The sequence below is a fragment of the Rhineura floridana genome, chromosome 11 (genome assembly GCF_030035675.1).
Source record: "Rhineura floridana isolate rRhiFlo1 chromosome 11, rRhiFlo1.hap2, whole genome shotgun sequence".
In the NCBI taxonomy this organism is placed as follows: Eukaryota; Metazoa; Chordata; class Lepidosauria; order Squamata; family Rhineuridae; genus Rhineura; species Rhineura floridana.
Window position 1 is genome coordinate 58,135,516 of NC_084490.1, and position 27,434 is coordinate 58,162,949.

The 27,434-nt window shown below is 40.5% G+C and overlaps 1 protein-coding gene across 8 annotated transcripts in view; it reads right to left on the bottom strand.

Annotated features, from left to right (window-relative positions):
• The window catches only part of MARCHF10 (membrane associated ring-CH-type finger 10), a 78,050-nt gene that overhangs the window by 24,563 nt on the left and 26,053 nt on the right, over positions 1-27,434 (bottom strand). For 7 of the 8 annotated variants that reach the window (XM_061589969.1, XM_061589962.1, XM_061589965.1 and 4 more), the window contains 4 exons: positions 24,528-24,674; positions 21,930-23,304; positions 11,137-11,303; positions 2,722-2,831 (listed from right to left, as the gene is read on the bottom strand). In XM_061589969.1, coding sequence (XP_061445953.1) covers positions 2,722-2,831; positions 11,137-11,303; positions 21,930-23,304; positions 24,528-24,674 — 1,799 coding nt within the window. The remainder of the gene's footprint in view (positions 1-2,721; positions 2,832-11,136; positions 11,304-21,929; positions 23,305-24,527; positions 24,675-27,434) is intronic. The other variant, XM_061589970.1, reaches the window with a different exon arrangement.

The window sequence follows — 27,434 nt, forward strand, 5'->3', positions numbered from 1 at the left end:
GTCAAGCAGAGACAATGAAACCATGCTCCATGTCAAGAAGAGAAGAGGAGGAGACTGCCTACTGTGTGGGATTGAAAACCAAGTACGTCAAGAAGATCTATGGACTTGCCAGGTATACTGTCTCCCTGCAGGACAGATTAGAGATGTGATGGAAGGGTTGTCATTGCTCATAAAGCCTACTGAGAGATATCCCTTTCTTTTCATCCATGTGGGAACGATTGACACTGCTAAGTGGAGCTACGAAGTAAATCATGTCAGACTTTGAAGCTCTGAGAAGGAAACTCAAGGACTTTGGGGCCCAGATAGTTTTCTCATCCATCCTTCCAGTACTTAGAAGAGGAGTGAAAAGGGAAAGAAAAATATTCCAGGTGAATGCCTGGCTACGAAGGTGGTACCGACACAAGAGATTTGGATTCTGGGACCGTGGGCTACACTTCCTGGAAGATGGATACTGGCAAGTGATGGGTTGCACCTCACAAGGACTGGGAAGAATGTGTTTGGCCACAACATGAAGAACTTCATTAGGAGAGCTTTAAACAGAATCTTAAGGGGGAGGGAGTTGTAAACTTGGCAGTAATTATTAGGCTTTGGAATTCCCTTCCTAGGGAGGTAAGAATGACCCCCTCCTTGCAGTCCTTCCACCGACAAGCAAAGACCTTCCTATTCCAACAAGCTAAGGATAGGGTGTGAAGGGTGCTGCATTGCTAATGTCTATTATATTATTTTTAAACTAGTTTGAACTCTTTTAGCTATATGTGTGTATGGTTTTAATACTGGAAATAGTTTAATCTTATTTTAATGTAGATTTTGTATGTTTTTAATTATATGTATTTTTTATCTGGAAGCCGCCATGAGTTCCACTTTTGGAAAAATGGTGGGGTATAAATAAAGACAATTATTATTATTATTATTTATTTAATTTGTATCCCACCCTTCCTCCCAGCAGGAGCCCAGGACAGCAAACAAGGCACTAAAAACACTTTAAAACATCATAAAAACAAATCTTAATACATTAAGACAAAACAGCGTTAAAGACATTTTAAAAAAAAGTTTTAAAAGGGTTAAAAACATTATTAAAAAACATATTAAGCAATTCTGACACAGACACAGACTGGGATAGCTCTCAACTTAAAAGGCTTGTTGGAAAAGTCTTCAAAAGGCGCCGAAAAGATAGCAGAGATGGCACCTGCCTAATATTTAAGGGGAGGGAATTCCACACGGTACGTGCTGCCACACTGAAGGTCCATTTCCTATATTGTGCAGAACGAACCTCCTGATAAGATGGTATCTGCAGGAGGCCCTCACCTGCAAAGCGCAGTGATCGGCTGGGTATGTAAGGGATAAGACGGTCTTTCAGGTATCCTGGTCCCGAGCTGTATAGGGCTTTGTACACCAAAACTAGAACTTTGAACTTGGCCTGGTAGCAAATGGGCAGCCAGTAATGACTAACAAAGGCTTGTGCACAATAAGAGGAACTTAGAGAACAGCTCTAATGGGGCCCAGTAATACTCTTCATAAAAATGTAGGAAGAAAGCCAGGTCATAAATCACATCATCTTCGATGTCTGTAGACTAATGCCCACAGTATGGGAAACAAACAGGATGAACTTCAACTCTTAATACAGGGGAGTAAATGCAACTTGATAGGTATAACTGATACTTGGTTGGATGACTCCCATGACTAGAATACAGCGATTGAAGGATATAACTTGTTCAAAAAGAAGAGAAGGAATAGAAAGGGAGGCGGAGTTGTGCTATATGTTTATCACTGCACAGAAATACAGGAGAATGAGCTTGGTAACTCCACTGAGAGTATCTGGATTAAAATTAACGGGATAAGGAATAAAAGGAAGATGGTTGTTGCAGTCTACTACCCTCCACCCAATAAAGGAGAAGACAAGGATGAAACTTGCAAAGCAAACTGCCAATGTTTCAAGGAGGCATGTTATAGTAGTAATGGGGGACTTCAATTACCCCGATATCTGTCCAAGATTATGTGCAGGTTTTAGCACAATGAACATAACCTAAGCGTCAGGGTCGGATTAAGCTGAGGAGGGCCCCTAGGCTGATTCTGAGCCGCCCACCGTCCCATCCCATCCCCCTGCTTCACCTACCTTTCCGCTTTTTTTGTGGCTGTGCGCATTGTGCGCGCAGGTTTGCCATCAGTCAAGATGGCAGCCAAGGTTTCCCTAAGGGGCTGAAGCCTCTGTTGCCATCTTGGTTGATGGCAGCAATGCGCACGCATTGCTGCCATCAACCAAGATGGCGGCAGAGGCTTCAGCCCCTTAGGAAAACCTCGGCCACCATCTTGATTGATAGCAAACCGCAAAAAACAGTGTAGAAAAAGGTAAGTGAAGTGGGGGGATGGAGGGCGGTTCGGAAGCTCTTGTCCCGCGATCCGCGGCTCCTGTCCTGCTTCCGTGGATTGTGGGCACCCAAGGGCTCCAGGCCCCTAGGCTTCAGACTACTAAGCCTAACGGATAATCCGGCCCTGCTAAGCATTGTTTTCAAATGTGAACACTGAATAAGCATATATCTCTTCCTTGAATTTTCTGGTTTCCATAAAGGCTGACATGTCTTCATCCAGGAAGACAGTTCAAGTTACCTGTTCTGTCTAATACCTGTTACCTGTTCTGGAACCTTATGGTGAAGGGCAAGAAATTCAATAAATAAATAACAGTTTACAGAAGGACTTTATCAGGGTGCCTATTTGGTTTCTTACCCGAGACTGTTGATGATTCCTGTAATAGTCATTCACATTAAAGTCATCCAGATCTACAGTAAGGCTCTGCTTACAGAGTTCACATGTTTTCACTGCACCAAGTTCAGCACCTGAAGAACAAAATTATTTGCTTTTTCTTATATGCAGTATATATTTTTTGTAAGTTGAAAAGTTTTGCATTTCACTTAATACTATTCCAGTAATCTACTCTGTTCAAGGTTCTGTGTACTCCTTGTGTCCACAATCACATTGTAGAATACAGTATTGGGCATCAGAGGTGCCAACAGGATTTTCTGGACCCAGTACACTATATGATTGTACACTCTACTTCACATGGAAAAGAGGACACAAATTTGCATATACTTTATATCATATAGAATTTCGTATACTATTTTGTGGGTGGGGTGGAGGCCAAAAATAAAACAGGAGCCACACACAAGTGATAAGATGTCTGAGAGACAGAATGTCAACAGATGAGGCCTTGCCCATAAAGTCCCATACTTAGAAAAGGCTTAATTTTTTGAATCTCTACCCTGCCACAGTTATTGTTAAAACCATGAACACAAGAGTCCTCAATACCAATCCTAAGCCATGCAAGGAACTATTTTAAGAGTTTTAAAGTAGCTATGTTACTGTAGGGTCTTCATGAACTGATCTTAAGCTGGCAATACTACATTCAGTGCAAGACCAGATGTGGTATTTCAGATTGCAAGGTGATGGTAGGATCAAAAGAGATTTGAGATTTACAGCAACCAAAGTTCAGAGGTGCCCATGCTCAGAGAAATTCAATATTTAATTTGTTAAAAACCAAGACGTACATTCTACAAACAGTTATTTCTTTTATTTAACAATTTATATACACTTGATTATAAAAAAAACTTTAAACGGTTTACAAGAAATCTAAATGGTTTACAAGTTGCTGTGGTTATTTATTTATACTTCATAACTACAGCAATGTTATCAGCATAGATTGAACACACATCCTGGACATGGCTGCCTTCTTTTGGATAGCTTCGCAGCTTAGCTATCTGAGCTATATGTACTGTTATTACCTTTGTTTCACTGTGCTACTGTTTTCAATGTGTGGGCAATTTACCTGTTATAGAAATGTTTGTGTCTTGGCGCAAACCAAAAGCTGTGAAAATGCAAATACTTGCTGCATATGAGGTTCGAGAAATGTACACCACAGTTGATGCCAGGCATGGCCAGATGTGCGACTCAGGTATGCAGGCATTCTGAGTCGCAAAGGGGGGAGTGTTAAGGGTTAATTTCTTTTACTGCATAGCACCACCTTTAGGATGGCATCTGTTATAACTTAGCATGTCCAGTTTGCAACAGATGCCCTGCATCAGCCATCTTAGTAATATAAGCTGATCATGCACTATGGCCGGAAGCATAACTCAGGGAATACACTGGTGGAATCAGTTCAATATAACACACTGTAATATTACCAAATATGGAGTTCCTACTGTAAGCTTCCTGTAAGTTGTTTACTGAGGTATAAATATCAGGGGAACAAGACAGTCTGGGTCAACTGCACTCACTCTGAATTGCTGGTGTGAGTGCTACTTTTTTAAAATAAACTATTTTTAAGTTTTTATCCTAAACTGCTGTTAGCGTCTTGTTTTGACCAGAGCGAGAAACGAACATTATTTTCTCACAACAATATGATGCACATGTTAGAAAAAGAGGCAAAGATGCAATAGGCTATCAGCCACAGACAGTGAAGAAAGGGAGATGCACAGTAAACTCACAAACTCTGTATGTTTGCAACAAATGTATATGCAAAGGAAATGAAATGCCCATAACTAGAGAAATATCCATGAAATGCCAAAAATCAAACCACTTTGTAAGAGCATGCTGTGCAAATAGGCAGACAGGCAAGTAAAGGAACATTTCCAATTCAAAGAAGTCAGAGAGACAGATGCAACCACAATACTTAACAAGGAGTTTGGAATACAGGAAGTCTTTGTCACTGAGCTCAAGAAAACACCAAGCAAAGTTTAAGACTGAGACTAGTAAACTTCATATTTCAACAAGAATCCTGAAAAAGTACAGTTGAATAAAGAAGTCTTAAAGAGGTGTCTAAAAACAAATTATTGATGTCATCCTAATTTCCAGGCACAGTATATCTCACAATGTGGATGTCACCATACTTAAAGCTCTGCCCTGGATAAACAAATTTCTGGGGCATGTGGCACCCACAAGAGGGTCTCACTTGATGATGTAAGGGTTCAAGCAGGATGATATGGGAAGAGGTGGTCTCTCAGGTAAGCAGGCCCTAGACAGTACAGCTACATGCACTGTTTATTTGCTTGCTTGTTTATAGCAAGGATAGCCAAGGGGGTGCACTCAGGCCATTCTTGGACTGCAACTTCCATCATTTCTGACCACTGGCCATGCTAGCTGGGGCTGATGGAAGTGTAGTCCAACAACATATGGAAGTCACCACATTGGCTATCTCTGGATTATAGAATTTGTACCTTGCCTTTCACCACAAACAGTCTTAATGTAGCTTACAAGAGCAGTAAGACCAAAACACACCCACATACTGTACCACAATCCAATAAAAATACAGTGGCAAAACAGCAGTACTGTTCTTTAGTGATTATCAGCCTCAAGAATCTGAACTGTGTTGGAATTAGTGCAGACAACATTGTGACATACAGATGAGTGCTCCAAGGCAGGAATGTGCCATGAGGAAAACACTATTGTACAGTCTGTTTTTCAGTTGCACCTAATGACCTTAAGGGGAGATTTAGGTGCTGGTGGGAGATCCAAAAGTACTGGTACAAGTCAACTATTAACCATTCTCTGACTCTATTCTGCAGGCAGAAGAAATGTTGCCATGCCAATTCATCTGGTAATAGTCCATAGGTTATTATACATTGCTGTAGTTAAAGTGGGTGGATTTTTTTACCACTTTCCCCAAAAAATGCATTTAGCAAAGACTTAAGAGTTTCTGCAGCCTTGCCACAATACATAAAAGCCTTTTCTTCAGCAGTGATGTCTTGCATGACAGATGTAGAGTTGCTGAATACTTCAGTATGTCAGAAGACTGATGAATTCTTCACAATCTTTTTCAGATATTTATCTTTGTCTATCCTAAACAATTACTTCCAGAAGAACAGAGATGGAAAAAAGACAGGTACAATCTGGATGCTGACTGGTTTGCTTTTATTGGTGCTTTGCTTTTGTTCTCTCTAGAACAGCACGTGTCTATTCTGTAACTGCACATTAAAACATATCTGATGATCTGTGTCATCAGCAATTATGTTCTTGTGAAAGAGCATCATACAGTCAAAGCATAGTAGAGTTGGAAGGGGCATATAAGGCCATCGAGTCCAACCCCCTGCTTAGGGTAGGAATCCAGCTTAAAGCATATCTGAAAGGTGGCTGTCCAATTGCCTCTTGAATTCCTCCAGTGTTGGAGTCCACCACTTCCCCAGGTAATTGGTTCCATTGTCGTACTGCTCTAACAGTTAGGACTTTCTCCCTGATGTTCCGCTGAAATCTGGATTCCTGTAACTTGAGTCCATTATTCCATGTCCTGCACTCTGGAATGATCGAGACGAGATCCTGGCCCTCCTCTGTGACAACCTTTCAAGTACTTGAAGACTGCTATCATATCTCCCCTCTGTCTTCTCAAGGCTAAACATGCCCAGTTCCTTCAGTCTCTGCACATAGGGCTTTGTTTCCAGTCCCCTGATCACCCTTGTTGCCCTCCTCTGAACCTGTTCCTGTTCCAACTGCCATCTGTGCCATGAGGCAGTCTGCATCCCCCATGGCATGTTTCATTATCAGCATCACATTTGGGTTGCATTTAACAACTTTGATTTGTGTGCTTGAATCTATACATCTCATTTTAGTTGCATCCTTTATTAAGGGACCATCTGAGTATCTATCAAATAGTTACAGATCTCCCATACTTTTGCAGAATAGGTCATTTCCATCTAACACACAAAAAGGGTAACCTTTATGTTATCATTCCTAGAAGGGACAGGGGGAGGCAACCACATTCTCATAGTATAAGCAAGGTCAAGTTGGTAGAATTCCTGAAGGCCCAGGGATGCAATGGCTCTGATTAACAGAGGCAGAAAATCTTCATGATTAAAAAACCTGTGTCGTGTCTCTTCAGTGGCATAATAGTAATTCTACTCTTTCTCTTTTCCAAGATATTCTGATGGGAAATGGTCCATGGAAGGAGAATCTTTCTGCATGAGGGGGACTTCTGGGAGAAAATGTTGCTGTTATTATCTACATGGAATTGGAGGAAGCAAACTTGGATCAGACATTGCAAAAAAAATAAAAGATTGATAGGCTGTATGATTGGCTGCTTATGGAGGGGCACCAATAGTCTGGATGGGTAATTTTTGGGGTGTGGCCTTTCCATGGAGGGAATGCGAGCCATGCTTTTTGGATTGTTTAATTTTTCTCTATATACTGTTCCTCTAAAAGGCCAGACAAGAGTGGCATTTGTGATTGAGGAAGGGTGAGGGAATGGGTTGTTCTGGTTAAAAGCAGTGGGCATCAGGATGGTCACATTCTGGCAGGAAATTCTATGGCAACCACAGGGGCAAGAAAATGGTGCTGCAAAAATAGAACAGAATGGCCCTTCCCCCAGAAAAATCGCTGTGGAGGACTTTGATAAGCTAGTGTCTGAAGCAGGTGGGTCCCTATGCAAAATTATAACAATCTTATCCTCCTCTTTGCTGGACTAGATGTTTGGTTACTGTTGATGGGCTCTGCAACCAAGAATGGTACTAGGAGGGTCCTCTAAAGAAGATGCTGTATTCTGGAGTATTAAGGGCTGATGAAGGCAGCTAGAGCCAGCAGAGGAACAGAAGCTGTCGCTTCAGTGTTGTGCACAACGAATGGTACAGGCTTGCATGAGGAGACTGTGCAGCATCAGAGGTTTGCTTTTTGACTGCTTTGGGGTTTTTATCTGTGCTGACATGCAGTATCAGATTTCTCCATGTTGCCAGGAACAGCAAGGGGATAGACTGGGGAGAGGATGAAGAAAGATAAAGGAAGAAGAGAAAGCCAAAGAAAAAGAGGAACAAAGAAGAAACTTAAGGCTGAAAAGCAGCTATAGAGAACAGGACAACTAGAAACTAAAAAAAAAACTAGAAAAAAGTTGAAGATGAGGAGCTCTGTCCTAGGCAAGGCATTAAACTGGAGTGAGTGATCAGCAGAAAGGGGATAGTCTACAAAAGCCGGTCTACAGTTCCTTGAAAAGGGGGGGGGGCTTAGCCCATTAATGTATAATACCTCCTGCACCCTATCCAGAGAAAAGCCACTTCTTGTTGGTCACAGTGCACCATAAATTCTACAAGAACTTCCAGGAAGACTGGAAACCTACATTGGAAGCATTTGCGGAATAAAGAAAGCACAAATGTTGCCTGGGGCAGAGGCCAGTGCACTTCAGGATTAAATGACTTGAATGTTGTGATTCTCTAGAGGTCCATTTGATTGTCCATTGAATCCAGCAGACGCAAAACTAACATGATCTGCTGGTGTATAGACCAGAATATCTTTCTTGGAAATGCAGCAAAAATGCGTTGGACAACACAACTACAAAGCACACTCTTTAGAGGCAGAGTTCTGTGCCCACAGATCTGATATTGTCTGAGGTTAATCAAGTGCAGAGTGCTGGCATCAGAGTGAGTATTTGAGCATTGGTGTGTGTTTTTTCTAAGTGAAAAATAAGGGGAAATGGGCTAATGTGTGGCTAGAGCACAGATGAATGGTTAGCTTTCTTGCAATGAAAAATGCTTTCCTTCCCTACTTTACCACAAGGTATTTATCTTTGCACTACAAAACCCTAACAAAAAAGGGATAACTTAAGAAACATAAAAGAACCCTTTAATGACATAGCCAAAACTTCTAAGACCTTTATGTGAAATACCCAGCTTTATAGTATTTCTGACAGCCCATGCCCCCTGGGAACAGCCATGTTCCTCATTACTACAGTCTTTCCCATATCCACTTTAAAGTACAAAAAAACCCTCTGTTACTTTGGAAATTATGTTATTTAACATATTTGCATCTTGTCCTCCTCAGAGGGCCAGTGTACATTAGGTTAATCCATATTATCCTGAGTTGTGGAGGTGAGTTAGGCTGAAAGACAGTGATATTCTGAAGACCACCCACAAAGCTGCATACTCAAAGAAGGATCTGTATCTAGGTTTCTCTGGTAAAAGTACAAACACATTGCCTGGCTGCAGCTTCAGTGATGCTGTTAGGATGAACTCGCCACTGAGAAATACAGTAGCAATCTTCAACTCAGCCAAAAAATTCTCTTAACTACTTTTGTAGTTACTTTTTATGTTGTGAACTGCCCAGAGAGCTTTGGCTATGGGGTGGTATATAAATCTAATAAATAAATAAATTTGTTTTGGAAATTTTACAGGACAACTTTTATCTTTTGTCAGACATACATATGATCTAAGGCTTGGGAGATTGCTAGTCATCTGATTAGGGCTGGTCCAAGGCATTCTGTTGCCAATGTAACAAAACTGACCAGACTGGTAGCTGAATCTTACTTTAACAGGTAATGGGAGAGTGTTCTCCGTCATACCTGAGGGCAGCAGACATGCTGTTGAGCACAGACAAGCCACAGCTTGGAGCAACGGTTTAACTTTAAGTTAAAAGAAAAAAAAAAGACAAAAAAACCCCACCCAGTGACTTGTAAGAATCCCCATTCCAAAGTTGCAACTTTTGCCTGTCTTCACGAAAAGTCGAATTCCATTCCACCACAACCTTAAAAGTCACAAACCTAAGTTGTTGGATTTGTTTCCAACATGCTTCAGCACCTGGGCAGAAGTGTTACTGTTTGTCTGATGTGTGATACACGATACCTATGAACTCTTGTTTGGCCCTGTTCAGTTCTGTGCATGGTACCACTGTTTAAATCCAAACATGGTGTGAACTTTTATAATTTCTCTTCTCCTAGTCACTCTCCTGTTAACTTAATGCTTCTCATCAGTGTCCATTCAATGCCAAGATCAACTGAAAGACCTAACAATATATTACTGTAATACACAACTTGTAAACATAGTTGGAGCATTCTATGGACATGAGGATGATATTTTTCCATTTCTTCCAAGCATGCATACAGTAGGCCCCCGCTTCCCGGCATTCCGCTAATGCGGCGGCTTTCGTCCCCTCTTTTAAAGCCACTTCTGCGGCATTTTCACGGCATTTTCACACGACGCGCCCCATTAAAGTCAATGGAGTTCCGCTTTGCAGCGATTTCCGCTTTATGGTGGGGGTCCGGAACGGAACCCGCCGTATAAGCAGGGCCCTACTGTATACAGTTTTGGTGTAGAAGTTGTAACCTGCTAAAGCAAAGTTTGGAAGCATTTTTAAGAGAAAGCAAATAATGATCCAAGTCTTTTTTTTAGCTCTGAGATACTTTTTCATGTACTGAACCTAAACAAAGTCAGTCCTAGTTCCTTTTTCTTTGCCTTTCTATCATGCTGTTCTATTCTAGTAAGGTGTTACATGTCTCATTCTCCATGCTTTTGCCTGACATAACCTTGTTATACCATTTAACCCCAGTATAGACTAAACTATTGGGGATGATGTCATTGAAGAACACTAGCTGAAACACAGTAGATGGTTGCCCAATCCTCCAAAGTCAAGACAAACTGAACCTAAGTAGGCAAAGGGAGGGAGGATATTCCTTTGTTTAGGACTGGCAGATCTACATGTAAAAGCCCATCCTTGCTGAGACTGTAAATAACTTTACCGAAGCATATCGCTAAATCATCTTTTACCATGCAAAACACTTTGAGAACTTTTTTGTTGTTGAAAAGCACTACATAAATACTTAAAACTATTTGTTTAAAGTGAATTAGAAGTCCAGTTATAGGCATTTTTCTCCCATATAAAACAATAAGGCATCCTAAAAATGTTTGTGGCCTTTCTCCACTTGATTTTGATGAACCTTAGATGTGTTTATTGAGATACCTTTCTGACATCAGAAACCTATACATGTCTACCAAGAAGTAAAGCCTTATTAAGTTCAACAGACCTTACTCCCAGATTAGTGGATATAAGATTGCAACCTATGTATGAAAAAGTGCATATTTTTCCTGCAATTTCTCTGAGATATTCAAATCTCTCACTAAAACAAATAGTTCAGTGTGAGTTATAAGAAGGCTTCCCAAGACATGTATATTGCACCTGATGAGTGGTCTAATTCAGGACTGAGCAAACTAATCACCATATTTTTGTCAGTTTTGATTGCTGCTGGAATGGGGACAGTCAAACATTTCTAAATCTAGTTTTGTTTCCACTGATGCCAGCAGACACTAAACAAAGGGTGCTTGTGCTACTCTGCATTCTGATGGAATTTTAAAATAAATTAACACGCTAATGTTCTTTCTTTGCCTAAATTTGAAGACATACCTGATTTTATTTTAGCCTTTAACCAGGTCTTTAGACATTCCTGATGGACAAATCGAAGCGTTCCACCACACCCACATGGTTCTAGCAGTGGATTGGTTATGGATCCTCCAGCAATCTGACATATCCGACACTGATCTCCCTCCTCTTCGGAGTCTTCTGCCAGGAGACTGGAGATACAGCAGAATTTAAAGAGGTTCCACAATTCAAAAACAAAGGTCTGGAGGAATGACATTCAAAAGGGCATGCTTATAATGAATTTGAAAAGAGTTGAAATGTAGGGAGTGGGGGAAAACAACAAAAAAATTATTCCGAATTCTCTTTCTCGCATGGGTGAGTAGGACCCATTAGACCTGTGCTCAGTTCAACTGATACACAGAATTGAGGTAGGGGAGAGTGTTTTTTCTATTGTCACTACTCACAAGGAAATCAGGGCAGCACTTCCAAAGTCATCACTAATGTGGACTTCCTTCCTATAACTTCCTTGTCCTTCACCCATGCCCACCTGTGGCCTGGCAAACACCCATAGCCTCCACTTTTCTCTTTTCCTCTAATCCCCACCACAACTACGTTCATTAAAAATGTGTCTCTCTTAACAATAGCTCTGTGATGAAAGGTAGCTCCTACTGTTTGTGATTTATTACAGTGTAGATGGCAAGACAACCTGTTAGGAAAGTTTAATACAATACTGTAGGAATAATATATCTGCCACAAGCAGTATTGCACCTATCACTATTAAAAAGCCAGTTAAAAGAAAGGAACATAACAAAGGTTAACCTTCTGTTAGCTTTACTGTGATTCCCAAAAGCAAGCCCCTCCCTTTAAAAAAAATATTTCAGTGTCTTGGTCAGATTTCGGGAAAGTTCCATAAAGAATGTTTCTGTTTGCCCTTTTGCTGTTTAGATGGTGAACAGATGGTACAATCAAAAAGCTATGCTTGGACAATGACAAAATACCATTATGAACTAAGGTGGAATTTATAAGGTATATAGGATTTTTTATTTCTGCAATTTTGTTTTACTAATTCAGTGTTAGCATAAAGGAGTGTAATTGTGCAATTTTGGAAGTTTTTGTATTATTAATTTTTGCCCTCATGCTGGTCTAAATGGATATCTTCAGCCTAATCCAGAAGAATTTGCACACTTGAGTGTTTTCATGTCCTCTGGGGAAAAGCTCCCAAAAAGTCCCTCACAGTGCTGACTTGCAAACTGCTTATTAAAATACAAACATGCATATACAGTAGGGGCCCACTCATACAGCAGGTTACGTTCCAGACCCCCGCCTAAAAGCAAAACCCGCTGAAAAGCGGAACTCCATCAATAAAATGGCATCCGACACCCGAAAAACACTGTAAAAGCGGGAAAAGCGCCGTATGAGTGGGGCCTTACTCTAATTGAAAGCCGCCATATTAGCGGAATGCTGAAAAGCGGGCTACTGAAAAAACACATATGCACACATGGATCAGAAAATTACATATTTCCATGTATTTTTTTCTTGCAAAAATGGGAAAGATCAAGATCAATACATTTTGTTATTTTAGTCAAAGGCCATGAAAAATGGGAACGACTCATTTTAAAACAGTGATTTTCTAACCCCTTCCCAATATACCATACACCTAACAGGTCACACACATCACTCACAGCTGCTACAAGCCACAGAGGAGAAAATAGGCATGCACATTTTTTATAGCTATTTTTTTTCAGTGGTTAATACCAGCTTTGGTGAGGTAATTAAAGTTTTAGAAATTAAAAACTAGGCATAGGTTGTATTCCCCAACTGAACGAACCTGTTGGATACAGAGGACATTCTATATTATTTGGAGTGTGGTGTAATGGTTAAAGTGTTGGCCTATGACCTGGGAGACCAGGGTTCGAATCTCCACACAGCCATGAAGCTCACTGGGTGACCTTGGGCCAGTCACTGCCTCTCAGCCTCAGAGGAAGGCAATGGTAAATCCCCTCTGAATACCGCTTATCATGAAAACCCTATTCATAGGGTCACCATAAGTCGGAATCGACTTGAAGGCAGTCCATTTCATTTTCATTGAACAGTGGTAATTATGTCTGAAGAAATGTACTAGCAGGGACTCAGACACTTTTACACAAAATATTGAAGGGCATCACAGTTAGGATTAGACCTGTTGCTAGCATGTAGAATTGTTATACTGGATCAGTTTCAATTGTGGCCTGAGGAAGTAGACAAGCTACCTGAAGGGGTTCAGCCTATCATCTGTGCTCTCAATTAGGGATGGGGGAGAACTTCACTAAAAACTATACCAATTTCCTTATAGTTTGCACATTAACTATCTTTGAGGACCAATCTTGTATGCTGCAATCTTCTGCAGCTTTTCCTGGCATCATTTTTTAATTTAAAAACCACATCGAATATAACAATGTTATCGTTGACATCAATCTAAAATGCTGAAATGTGTATAACTTCTGTCAATGCGGTGTTGATGGCAGCCATTAACATTCATTGTTTTATTCTTAACCTGTCTCACCCTTATTTTAAACTTATAGGGACTGTAAGGAATCAAATATTGGGAATTTTTAATCTTTGATTCACCTTAGTGAACCAGAGTTTGGAAAACCTGCGACAGCAAAGATTCCTGGGAAACAGCCTCTCTGTGACCCCTGAGAACATATCGTGAAAGCCTGAGGGTATAGACTTCCTGACTCCTATGGAAATTTGGGGAATGTTGCCCAGTAAGAATCAGGCTCTCCTTTCAAACAAAGAAACAGTTTTACATAAGGATTATGATAATCTTAACCTTTAGGAATCATCAGGAATCTACAGCAGGGAGATCACACCTATTATCTGGGAACTTATCAGGAAATGGGTTGGTTCACATCTTCCTGGTCACATTTACATTGGGGTCAGTTTAATTAGAAAAAGGTATAAAACATGAGGGGTTGGGAGGGGTCAGCAGTTCCTCCTTCTGGAGGTCTCAACAGCTGCTTTTCTTACCAAAGCACCCTAACATCTTTGGGACAATTTCAGAGCTAAGGGTTTGGGTAAGATCTTTCAAATCTAGCGCTGGTTACACAAGGGCAGGGCTTTGGACTTCCGGGAAGGGTGACTTCGCTTGTGCCTGCTTTTGAGACGGGCTCCCGCCTCAAAAGAAGCTTATTCAGATATAAATCAGTCAGAACATTTTTTTTTTGACTGATGAAATTTCTCCCGGGCAGGGAGAAACGTAGAGATCAACCTCAAAAGCCTGTTTTTGTTGGGAGGACTGGATTTCATTAATTTATGAGAAAAGGTCCAGCCAGCAATGCCGGACGGACTTCCGAACAAGCTCTATCTGTTTAATGCGATACGTTTATCTTTTCTTCAAAGAGAAAACAGACTAACAGGCAAGCACCCTTCTTTCTATTATTTTTTTTACTTGGTTTAAACTGTTGCAGCAAAAAGAGATTTGTCAAATTAATCAGCTTTAAAGAACTTCTGGATGAGCTATAACTCTTCTCTGTTATTCACGAAATTAACAGCTTATCTCTGTTTCTATTGCAAAAAGCTGTCCTGGAAGTGCATTCTAAAGATATAAACAGAAGAGGGATTTCTATTCCGAGGAACATTATATTGTCTGGGACTATTCTCTTTTTGGTCTATTTTATTTTGACGAATCTGCTTCTTCACAACGCCACTAACTGTTTTGATGCTGGGAACTAAATTTGTTTTGTATTCTTGAACATAGAGAGATAAGGCAGGCTGCTCTGTTTATACTGTGATGTCATCAAGCCTGGAATATTAACCCAATTGTTGCTGAAATAAGAAGTGGTTCTTCTTTATTTTTGTTTTGTTTTGTTTTCGTGGTTTTAAAAATGGCAATCAAGAAAGTGGCTGAGAATCTGGAAGTAATTATGTTTCAGAAAATAATGGATGAGATTGAGATAACGAAACAAACCCTGCGACAGGGCAGTAAGGAGCTGAAAATTGAACTGAGCAAAATGACGCAGGAGCTTAAAGAAATAGGGGATCCTGTGAGAGAGGAGAATGAGATCAGAGATGAGAAAAGAAAAAATAAAGGGAAGATACAAGCCCTGGAGATTGGAACAAATGTGGAATTGGAAAAAGATCTGGAGTTTATGGATATTAGAAATAAAATCTACTGTTTGGAATTTAACGTTATCTCTGAAGAAATTAATGAAGATATTAGAGATAAAGTTATCAATGGCTTGGATAATCTTCTGGACTGGAATGACGTGATGGAGCTTGATATAGAGAAAATCTATGGAATTAACTGCAGCCATGTGACAATGGAAAAACTCTCAAGAGATGAGCCAGTGCATTTTGTAAAAAAGAAGAACAGAGATATGACTTTACAACAATATTTCAGCAACTTATTCAGAATCGATGGGAAGAAAATATTTGGGATAGAGGAAATTCCCATCAGACTCTTATTATATGACTATGGTTATGACAGCAAGATTATTATGGAATACTGATAATGGAAGATTGGACACTGAAATTACTGGACTTAACAGGACTATTGAAGATGGAAGATGGAATTAATATGGATAATGGAATAATGGCTATTGAAATTATTGGACCTAACAGATTTTGATGAGATGGATTAATCGATATGTTTATTTGGACTATGGTTATGACAATAAGATTATTATTATTATTAACAAGATGGATTAATCGACATGTTTATTAGGAGAAAAATTGATAGATATATTTCTTAAAGAATTGAAACCTCTCTTTGACTTTTTGTGGAAAGAATAAAGTAATGTTTATGAGATTTGATGATTAATTAAGATAACTACTGGAGGAAAGTGATTTTATAATATAATTTAAGAGACAGGATTGTTATATATTGTAGACCTATAACTGATTTGATCTGCGACAAATGGGAAGTCAACATTTTATTTTTTTGTTTAATCATTTTTGTTTTGTTTTGTTTTTTGTCTTTGAACGTTTTATGATTTTGTTTTGTATGTTTTATGAAAATTTGAATAAAAATTATTGTAAAAAAAAACAACAACAAGGGCAGGGCTTTGTCTGATTGGGTTAGATACGAAAATCTCTCTTTCAGCCTTAGTCTTGCAACCACTCTCCAAGAAAGGTATATGCAACTTCTGGGCCTCTTTCTTTCCCTTTTCTTTCTGTGTGGGTGAGCTTAATGTGAAAGTGTTCATAGGGTTAGTCTCTTTGCTTTAGTCTATCCAGTGTTGCTGAATGAATGCATAATAGTTAGAAAGCTGCTCATTGTTAACTGTAATTGTAAACTGCAATATTTTTCCCTTGCTTCTTCTCTTAATAAACTCTTTATTTTACTTCCTGTGTATGTGTCATTGGGTTAAGGGTAAAGGTCTGGGGGTGACGTGCGGGTAACTTCAGCAAAAGATCCTGCTGCTCTCTCAGTAGGGGAACTTGCATTTCTAGTGAGCTATGCTCATGAGGAAGTTCAAGGTCCATTTGTAACAGGACAGCACTTCAATTTGTCCTATCTATGTTTATGACTTCTTATTTAATCCTGGTTGTTTTTTGCATTTGGGGGCAGACAACTGATCATTACCATTATATCCTCCCTAAAGTTAAATAATTATCAGACAACTCCTTAATTTAATCAAACTCAAAGAGCACTCTGTACAGCACAACCTACATTATCCACACATTATCTCTTAACTCTCTTTGATATACTGCCTTTTCTTATTTGTGATAAGAAAATATTTTTTCTTTGCTGATATAGCCAGATGTGCTTTCCAAAGAGGGATGGTCAATGCCATGGAGTCACACAACCCCAAATGCATTTTCAGAGCCTTTTATCTTGCTAATTTCCATTCACTATGGTCCCTTTTGTTTCTTTCAAGGTTTGGATATCAATAGGTCCTTCTGCTTATTGCTTTGTAATTTTGGGAGATATTACCTTTTTCCCCTGCCCAGTCCATCTGCAAAAGATACTATATGTCATCTTTTGAATCGTAAGCTGGTTTATTTGGGTTTTTTTGTATTTTCTTACTTCAACATGGACCAGTCTATCTCTGTCACTCACTGGAAGGAGTTTCCGAAGACGACAAAGCAAGGAACTGGAGCATGAGGCGAGACACAGACTTCATGGGCAATTGCCTTCCTCATATACATTTAATACAAATACAAAGAGACCATCGGCAGAAAGAACAATAACACTGGTAGAATGATTGATATTTTGGTAAAAGTAAAAGAAAATGGAAAACAAATGTCTGGCAAAATTAGAATCCAACTCTATCTCTGTTCAGTTTCAGCCAGGAAAGGCACTTCAGGTGCTGGACCAGTGCATGGAATCATAGGATAGTAGAGTTGGAAGGGGCCTATAAGGCTATCGAGTCCAACCCCTTGCTTAGTGGAGGAATCCAACTTAAAGCATTCCTGACAGATGGCTGTCCAGCTCCCTTTTGAATGCCTCCAATGTTGGAGAGCCCACTACCTCTCTAGGTAATTGGTTTCATTGTCGTACTGCTCTAACAGTTAGGATGTTTTTCCTGATGTTCAGCCGAAATCTAGCTTCCAGAAACATTATTCCATATCTTGCACTCTTGGATGATTGAGAAGGAATCCTGGTCCTCCTTTGTATGGCAACCTTTCAAGTACTTGAACAGAGCTATCATAACTCCCCTTTGTCTTCTCTTCTCAAGGTTAAACATGCCCAATTCTTTCAGTCCCTCCTCATAGGGCTTTGTTTCTAGTCCCCTGATCATCCTCGTTGCCCTCCTCTGAACCTGTTCCATTTTATCTGCATCCTTCTTAAAAGTGTGGTGTCCAGAACTGGATGCAGTACTAAAGATGAGGCCTAACCAGTGATGAATACAGGGGAACTAGTACTTCACACAATTTGGAAACTACACTAAAATAGCATTTGCATTTTTTGCAGCCATATCGTACTGGTTCATATTCAGCTTGTGATCAACAACAATCCCAAGATCCTTCTTGCATGTAACATTGCTGAGCCAAGTATCCCCATTTTATAACTGTGCATTTGATTTCTCTTTCCTAGATGTGCAACTTTGCACTTATCCCTGTTAAATTTCATTCTGTTGTTTTCAGCCCTGTGCTCCAGCTTATCAAGATCCCTTTGAATTTTGTTTCTGTCTTCCACGGTATTAGCTTTCCCTCCTAATTTTGTATCATCTGCAAATTTGATAAGCATTCCCTGCACCTCCACATCCAAGTTATTAATAAAAATGTTGAAGAGCACTGGGACAAGAACCAAGGCCTGTGGTACCCCACTCGTTACCATCCCCCAATTTGAGAAGAAACCCTTGACAAGCAACTCTTTGAATAAGATTCTGTAGCCAACTGTGGATCCACCTGATAGTTGTTCCATCCAGCCCACATTTAGGAAGGTTTCTAATCAGAACATCATGGGGCAGTTTGTCAAAAGCTTTGCTGAAGTTAAGATATATTATGTCCACTGCATTCCCACAGTTTACAACAGAGGTTACCCGATCAAAAAATGAGGTAAGATTAGTTTAGCAAGATTTGTTCTTCATAAATTCATGTTGGCTTCTAGTAATCACTGCATTGTCTTCAAGGTGCTTACAGACTGATTGCTTTATAATCTGCTCCAGAATTTTCCCAGGGATTGCTGTCAGGCTGACTGGTCTGTAGTTCCCAGGTTCCTCCCTTCTGCCCTTTTTGAAGGTAGAGACAACATTAGCCCTCCTCTAGTCATCTGCCCCTTAACCCATCCTCCATGATTTCGCAAAGGTAATAGATAGTGGTTCTGAGAGTTCTTCAGCCAGTTCCTTCAATGCTCTAGGATGCAGTTCATTGGGCCCTGGAGATTTGAACTCATTCAAAGTTATCAGATATTCCTTGATCATTTGTCTATCAATCTCAAGCTGCAATCCTGCCCCTTCAACTTGTACTTCATGTGCCAGGAGGGTCATAGACCCTCTTTTGGGAGAAGACTGAGCCAAAGTAGGAATTGAGCACTTCTGCCTTTTCTTCATACCTAAAGAATTTCCTTTTTAAAAAACACCCACCCATCTTGGACTGCTTTTCTCATTAGGGTCACTTGCCATGGGACCTTAGTTATAATTGTTCTGAGTTTATTAAAATCAGCTTTCCTGAGGTCCAGGGTATACATATGGCTACTCTCAGCTTTTGCTTCCTTTAAAATCAAGAACTCTAGTATAACATGGTCATTTTCCCCCAGAGTTCTTATAACTGCCACTTCATCCACTAAGTCATCTTTATTGGTTAGAATCAAGTCAAGGTTAGCTAAGCCTTCCTCCACTTTCTGTAGGAGAAAGTTATCAACAATACAAGTCAGGAATTTCTTGGAGGGGCCGTGTTTGGCAGAATTTGTCTCCCAACAGATATCAGGGCCCCCATTACTACGATATCATGCCTCCTTGAAATATTGGCAAACATTTCATCCTCATCTCCTCCTAGATTGGATGGTGGGTAGTAGACTCCAACCCCCATATTCCTTTTATTCTTTTCCCCATTTATTTTAATCCAGATACTCTTGGTGGGGCAACCAAGCTCATCCTCCTGTATTTCTGTGCAGGGATACATATATTTTAACATATAGTGTGACTCTGCCTCCCTTTCTATTCCTTCTGTTCTTTATATCCTTCAGTTGCTGTATACCAGTCATGGGAGTCATCCCACTAAGTTTCAGCTATATCTATCAAGTCATATTTACCCTCCTGTATTAAGAGTTCAAGTTTGTCCTGTTTATTTTCCATACTCTGGGCACAGACATCGAAGATCATGTGATTTATGGTCTGGCTTCCTTCCTACATTTTTATTAATACTATATTAGGCCCCATTAAAAGTGTTCTTTCAGTTCCTGTTACTGTGCATAAGCCTTCATCAATCCAAGTTTACATCTCCCTTCCCCTTAGGAGTTTAAAGCCATCCTGATGAAATTCTCCATGTTGTGACCAAACACATTCTTCCCAGTCCTTGTGAGGTGCAACCCATCACTTACCAACAGTTCATCTTCCAGGAAGTGTAACACGTGGTCCCAGAATCCAAATTTCTCGCACTGGCACCACCTTCATAGCCAGCCATTCACCTGAAGTATTTTTCTCTCCCTTTCTACTCCTCTTCTAAGTACTGGATAGATGAGAAAACTATCTGGACCCAAAGTGCTTGAGTGTCTATGGGTCTTCTTGGCATACTTGGATTTCAATCCTACACAGTAGAGAGTCTGCTACTACTACTCTTTTTTGTGGGGTGTGGTTTCATTGTCTCTGCTTGACTGAACTTCAGTTTGTCATTCACTGTCCCACAGGGTCTCCTGTAATTCTTCCTCTGCAGTGCTTGAAATGTTGTTGTTGTTATATGCCTCCAAGTCAACTGCGACTTATGGCGACCCTATGAATCAGCGACCTCCAAGAGCATCTGTCACGAACCTTGTAAGTTCAAGTAAGTGGTTCCATAATTCCATTGGTGCAGAGTGTTTTCTAGTTCTTCTGCTCATAACTCATCCTTCTCCATGGAGTTTCCTCCCCTTTGTTGTTCCTTTCTTCAACACTCCTCTTTTGCTTCAACGTGCTGTTCTTCTTCCACCTCATGTGCTTCTCTCTGCTGCTGCTGTTCCAGCATACTTTCTAAGAAGTCTTTGTCTTCTCTTATACTCTGTAGTGTGGCCACCGCCACTCCAGACCTCTCACTTTTTCTTCCAATAGTGCAACCAGCTTGTAGCAAGTATATGCCATGTTGTTCTCAAGCAGGAAAACAAACATTGCACACAGCTTGTGGGTCACTACCCACTGGAATGGCCTTTCCGTCTATAGTCTCTATTACCTTGTTTCTTTCTAGTATTGGAATGGCCTCTTGAAGGTTGACAGGACAGTCCCACCGGTAAGATCTTTTTGTTAGAGACCTCCCTCTCGACCTCCACCACCCAACTCCTGTTAGCTCTCCCTGTTCACTCACTCTCTGAGAGCTCACTCATTTGTATAGCCTCTGGATCCCTCTGCTCTGCTCAGTTAAGAGTCAGGAAACAGAATGAGCACACAGATGCTGATAGTTGCACTCAGATGGAGGCGGTAATGGGCTGGATGTGGACCAATGAATTGAAACTGAATCCAGACAAGGCTGAGGTGCTGCGCATGGTGGCTTCTCAGGTCCTGTGGTGGGTTCTCAAGTCCAGGAATTGGAGAGACAACCTGCTCTGGATGGGGTTGCACTCCCCTTGAAAGAATAGACGAGTAGCCTGGAATTGTCCAATTCAATTTGTTCATGCTGACATAAAGTCCCACATGATTTAGGTCTCAAATATCTGAAAGACTATCTCTTCCTGTATCAATCTGCATGGACATTAAAATCAACAAGGAAGGCCTTTCCTACAATTCTACCACCAACTCAGGTTTGTGTGGTGGTGACATAAGAGACAGCCTTCTCTGTAATGTCCCCTGGGCTGTGGGGTATGAGGTGCATCTTGCTGTGACACTATATTCCTTTCACTGGCAACTAAAGATGAACCTCTTTGGCTGGGCCTTTGGGAAGGATGATACTGTAAGTACTGCACTGTAGAAAGGTTGTCACCTTCTGTTGAATGCTGTTCTAAATTGTTTTAATCATAATTTTAAATGTTTTATATTTTAGAGTTAATGTTATATTATTTTATCTATGTATGTACCCTGCCCTGGGACTACTGGTGAAATGCTGCAAATAAATAAACAACAACATCCCATTTCACGGTTTCCAGAGTTGAACTCTAGCATTAAGTACAGGTTTGAGACTTTCAAAATGGCTTCAGACCAGGCAAAATACTTGTGGCAACATCCCCTCCTAATCTTAAGACAAAAAAAAAGTACATTTGTGGCAACTTCCTATTATATACTACTCACCTCTCTTGTAACTTCTTTAGCTTCTCGGGGTCTGTCTCAGGCTTATTAATTTCCTTTGTACTTGGTGAACTGCAAACAGTTGTACTGCTCACAAAGCTGGTCTGATTTCGCAAATCAGATACTGTCAGGAAAATTGGTACTTGATCAGGCAAAGGACCAGCCATACGAAGATGTGCTGTGAAGTTTGCACGGAAAAGAGATGGATGGGAAGAATCTGTGGATGAGGAGGAACTGTGAGAATTCAGAAAGTTGTCTTCATCATGAGAAGTGGTGCTTGGAGAAATGCTACTTAGACCATTGCTTATACTATCTTCAAGCAGGCTACTATCCTCAAATGTACTGACTGTGGGTGATGAAGACTGACAACTTTCAGTAGTTGAAAAGGACTCCCTGATTCTTATAGGAGATAGCTGTCTACGAGCAGTAAACCTCGGGCTTTCATGCAGTTCTGTGATTTGCACAGAAGCTGTAACAACATCCACATTACCTGCAGCTTCAGTTCTGTTTGCAGGTTGCACCGAGGATCCTGGGATACTAAATGTAGAACGCATAGGAGGCCTCTGAACTGTTGACCTAGCTGAACTAATGAGTCCAGCATAACATCTTTGATTGGTATCTCTGCCACAGCCATTGCTTCCTGACCAACCTTCAGTAGAACTTAAATTACCAATGGTCTCATCAATTGTTGTGCTTCCTGGCCTGCTTTCAGCATGTGAGCTTTTTGAATTTCCACCTTCATTTTTATGAGCCTCTTCCAAAAGGTTTTCTTCAAGAGCATGAGGGTTCCTTTGGTCCTTCATCTTTCTTTGCCCTGCTGAAGGTTGTTCAGCTGTTGGGTCCACTGCTACATTATGTTGCCATAGCAATCTATGAGGAAGTTCAGCCCTTCTTCCATCACCCCCAACTCCCACATCACAGTTATGCTGCTCTACCTGTGTTAAAGACATCCCACTAACTCTGTTATTTTGATCAGGAGGAGGAGACTTATTGAGATCAAAGGAAAGAAGCTCTTCTTCTAAGGGGTTGACATCTTTGATAACTTCATTCTCTCCAGTAGAACCTTCCACATTTGAACATAACATTGCATAAAAATCATCTTCTCTGGGCCTTATAGGTGTATTTTTAATGGGCGGAAGGTTTGAGTTGTTTGGCTCACTTGCTAAGGCAGGATCATTAGCAACCTGACCAGAAGAATCCATTGGGTTAGTTGGGAGCTGCTGAGCTGCTGTTAGAACATTTCCTTTTTTGAGATCCCTGTCTAGGCTTTTGCTATCTATGTTTAGTTTAGAGGACTGGACCAAGTTCCTTCTTTCTTGAGATTTTTTCTTAGTCTTGAGAACAGGACCACTTCTTTGTCCTGTGATATCTTGTGGGTCTGCATTGAGAACAAGATTTGCTTTCAGAATTTATCTGTCTACTACCAACTTCCTAAGCACATAATTAATGGTTTCATACACTGATGGAAGAACCAAAAATGGCCTATATATTTCCTCCATCCATAACTAACTTGGGGTTTGTATGGCTCCTCCCCTTATGTCCCTCTAACTCTCTGAAACAGTTTGTTAACCTTTGCCATACTGCCCCCTAAATTTGTAGACCTGGTGGTCAGAAACGGGGTGAGGCTTCTTAGCCTATTTACCAATCAGGACTCTCTCTGAGAAATGGGAGAGAGGACATATCTTCTATTTGAATCTCCCTAATGAATGTAGTAAGTCTTTAAGAAGTAGACTACTCCTCACATCATTACTTCTAAAGCACAGAGAAAAAGATTTTTCCAACGTCGTATCAAAATCCTGTCAAGTTAACTGGGAAAAAACCCTGTGTTAAAAAAAAAGAGACCCAGCATTGTCTAATGGACAATACATAGATAAGCTTGAACAGATACATCAAGTCCCTTCTTCACAATTAACTCCTTGTATGGCCTTGTATAAGCCATTCTATTTGCCTTCTATAAAAAACATAGATGATTACTGATACAAAACAATGATGACTTCCTCTTATTGCTACTGTTGCATTAGCTCCCATCCAGAATCAGTAGTTTGGGAACTGTGCAAGAGTAAGGGGGCAGGGGAACAGCCTCAGTGAAAGTGAGTGGAAGCCTATTTAATCTGTTCTAGTAACTTCTAATAGCAGCTGCTTCCCTATGAATCATTGTAAGGAGATATATGTAACATATATATATGCCTCTCTATATATATACCTACACATAAACAATCAAGGCAGTGAACACAATCTAAATTCCATTTCATGGAGGGACTTTCTGTTCTCCCCTCTGCATACATGGTAAATTCCCACTGCATGTATAGAGCCTTTCCTTGTCTTCAGAAGAGGCCACTGTGTAACTGGAACTCCTGACACTTTTGACGAGCTGGACTGAGATCTGTCAATCCAATTTAGCAAAAGACCTTTGACTTCCATTTCAAACTTCAACTGGGACTTCAATTTCAATAGAGGGAAAGGTTTGTGTGTTCATTTTTTCCTTCCACTGAAGTGAGCAGGAAAAAACTCACACAAGAGCCCCATATATGCAGTGGAACGCAGATGGAGCTCTGGGATACAGCTATAAAAATAAGTGTAAACTGAAAACATGTTTCTCACCAGACCCCTTGGTAATCTTTGCTATTCCCTGTAGCACTGGTGTTTTCCTCCCTCTTGCTTCCACTCTTCTTATACTTTCAGTGTCTGTGTTTTCCAACAAACTTCTCTGGTTCATTCGCCTTCTTGATAAAATTGGCTTCTGGAAAGCTGTTAAACATTGTTTTATGAAAATGCTCTTTTTAGAAACCATTGGCTTGTGAATTGTGGGTCCATGGAGGCTAAGTTGTAAGTGAGCACAATATATGAAACTGCAGAACATATGACATAGCACAGAAGGCACATATTTCTGTGTGTAAAATTTCACTTTCTATTAGTGAATTTGTATGAACTTGAAACTGTTCTCTTAAACCAAAGATGCTTTCTAAGTCATAGGATTATATTTCCCGCTGCATGATAATGATAAAATGGAGGGGCAAGGAGGTGGGGGAGATACCTTAATGCAGCATGTAGAACAGGATACATTTCATAGCTTTTTTTTTTATTTAAATCAACATAAAATCAAGCCAGGATACATCTCCATTTCTAAAAAGGAAACATTGGTTTTTTTGTCATTTTGTCACTGTTAGACTGAAGCTTAATAAAGGTAAGACAGATGTATTCCTGATTAGAAAAAATGTCAATAGAGTAATATGAAATCAATCTGTCTTAGATGCAGTTGCACACACATTGAAAACACAAATTTGCAGTCTCTGGCTTTGCACCCAGGTGTTCCAGTGGTGGAAGTGGCCAGGAGTAGTTACCTCAGTTTAGGCTAGTGTGCCAGCTGTATTTGTTCAGGTAGACGTCAGATCTGCCCATGGTAATGCATGCTTTAGTTTCCATAAAACTGGATTACTGCAATACAGCCAGTGTGCGGCTGCCTTTGAAAAGTGTTCAGAAACTTAAGCTGATTGAGAATGAGGCCACTGGAGCGTGACAGGAATCTGTTCTTGGAAGTATGCAACTCCCTTATTACAACAGCTGCACTGGCTTCTCAATTCAAAGTGCTACTTAACACTTTTCAAACCCATAAATTGTGTAGGACAGGATAGCTAACATGCCACCTCCTCCCACATGAACTTGTCCACTCATTAAGATCTACCCAAGAGGCTCTTCTCATGTTCCACTGGTATCTGAAGAATGACTGGTAGGGTTGTGGGAGAGAGTCTTCTCTGTTGCCATGCGTAGACTGTGGACACTGTGAAGTTCATATTTCCACTTCCAGGTGGCTTTCTGTCTTCTTGAAGGCAGAAAGGCCTTCATTTTTCAGTGGATTTATGGCCTGTTAAATGTTTAATTGTTTTTCACCTATTGTTTACTATTGTTGTAAGCTACTTGAGGGGTTTTTTTGATGGAAGGATGGGATATAATACTTGTAATAATTAAAGCTTAATACAATTGATGTTAATACTTATCAAAAGATATTTGAAATCAGTAAACTGAAATCACATTTGATGTTACGTTTTTCACTGTCATAGCTTAGTAAACTCCACCAAATGCTGTGTGCATCTTTTTATCCCTCCCCCTCTGTATTTATACCTATTAACCAAAATGTAGAGACCTGTGGCCTACAAGCCTGCATCACCGCCAAATGGCTGGTGGGCTATAACCTCTCCCCCCAGTCATTTGGAGGAGATTTTGTGATACAACACAGTAACAAGCATCCTAGGCTTAGGCACAGAATGTGGATTATCTTTCCACTTACTGTGGTGGACTCTGAAGTCATTTTGGCTGGAGAGGAGCCATAAACCTCACTCTTAAAAACAGCAATGGCTATGGACTGTTCTGAGGGCTAGAGGATTACTGTCCTGAGGACTACCGTGCCTAAAACAGGGGTGGGGATTTTTTTTGGCCCAGTGGGCCAGATATTTATGTCACCCTACCCCATCCACACAGGCCAACTTTGACAGATGGGCAGAGCCACCCACCCGTCAATTATCTGACATCATGATGATGAAGAAAAAATTTGCAAAGGGCTATGCTATAGGAAAGCAACATGCTGTTGATGAGAACACAAGCAAAGAGACAAGAGATCAGCAGGCTGAGAAGGAACTTGACTCTTTTTGGTTTGGAAAAGCCAGACCAATCTTGGCAACAGATTTGTTAGATTAACTTCAACTTGTATCTTCCTAGGAGCAAGGCAGAAGCTCTAACCCCAAGTGCCTTTATTTAGTAGTATATGTTGCTTCCTCAAGGTTTTATGCATACTTGCAAGGCATGTTCAGAAACCCCAGATAGGTTTGTGACCTCTCTTCTCTCCTCCTTGTTCCACTCTTTGCAAGCAAAAAAGGAAAAGGATAAACAGCAAGTAGAGGAAGTCGAACCATCTTCCTTGCTTCTTTCTTACTAAGGAAATAAAATCCCTCACCTTGGGGAAAGAGGAAGTAGCAGGCAGTTGGAGTATGTGGTGGGTGGGAGAGCAGGTGATGGAGGGTCCTGGCAGACTGCTCTTATGGTGGTGAATGATACTTTGTGGATGTTTTCCTGCTCAGAAATCATGGCACTGAACTATACACTCCATGATTTTCCAGCAGGAAATGACACACACACACTTCCTGATAGGAAAGGATTCACCAATCAACATTTAATGCTGAAGGGACACTCTGCAGTGACTCCTATTTTTTTGCCTGATACTTCAGAAAAGGAGAGGGGTGAAGCTCCATCTCAGGGAAGGAGGCAGCAGGCAGCAGGGGGCAGGATAGGGTGCCAGCATAGTTGAGAAGGACCTGTTTCAAATTCTTTGCTTCAAATTCTCATCCTATCACTAATCACAATTACACAATGAAATTAAACACCAATACAAAACAGGATACCTACAAAAAGTGTGGACTGTTGCACTAATGGAAAAGTTAACAAAACAAGTAAGGGCTCTGAATGATCATAGACGTACTGACTACTTTTTGGAGATACGGTATCCATTCCTAAACT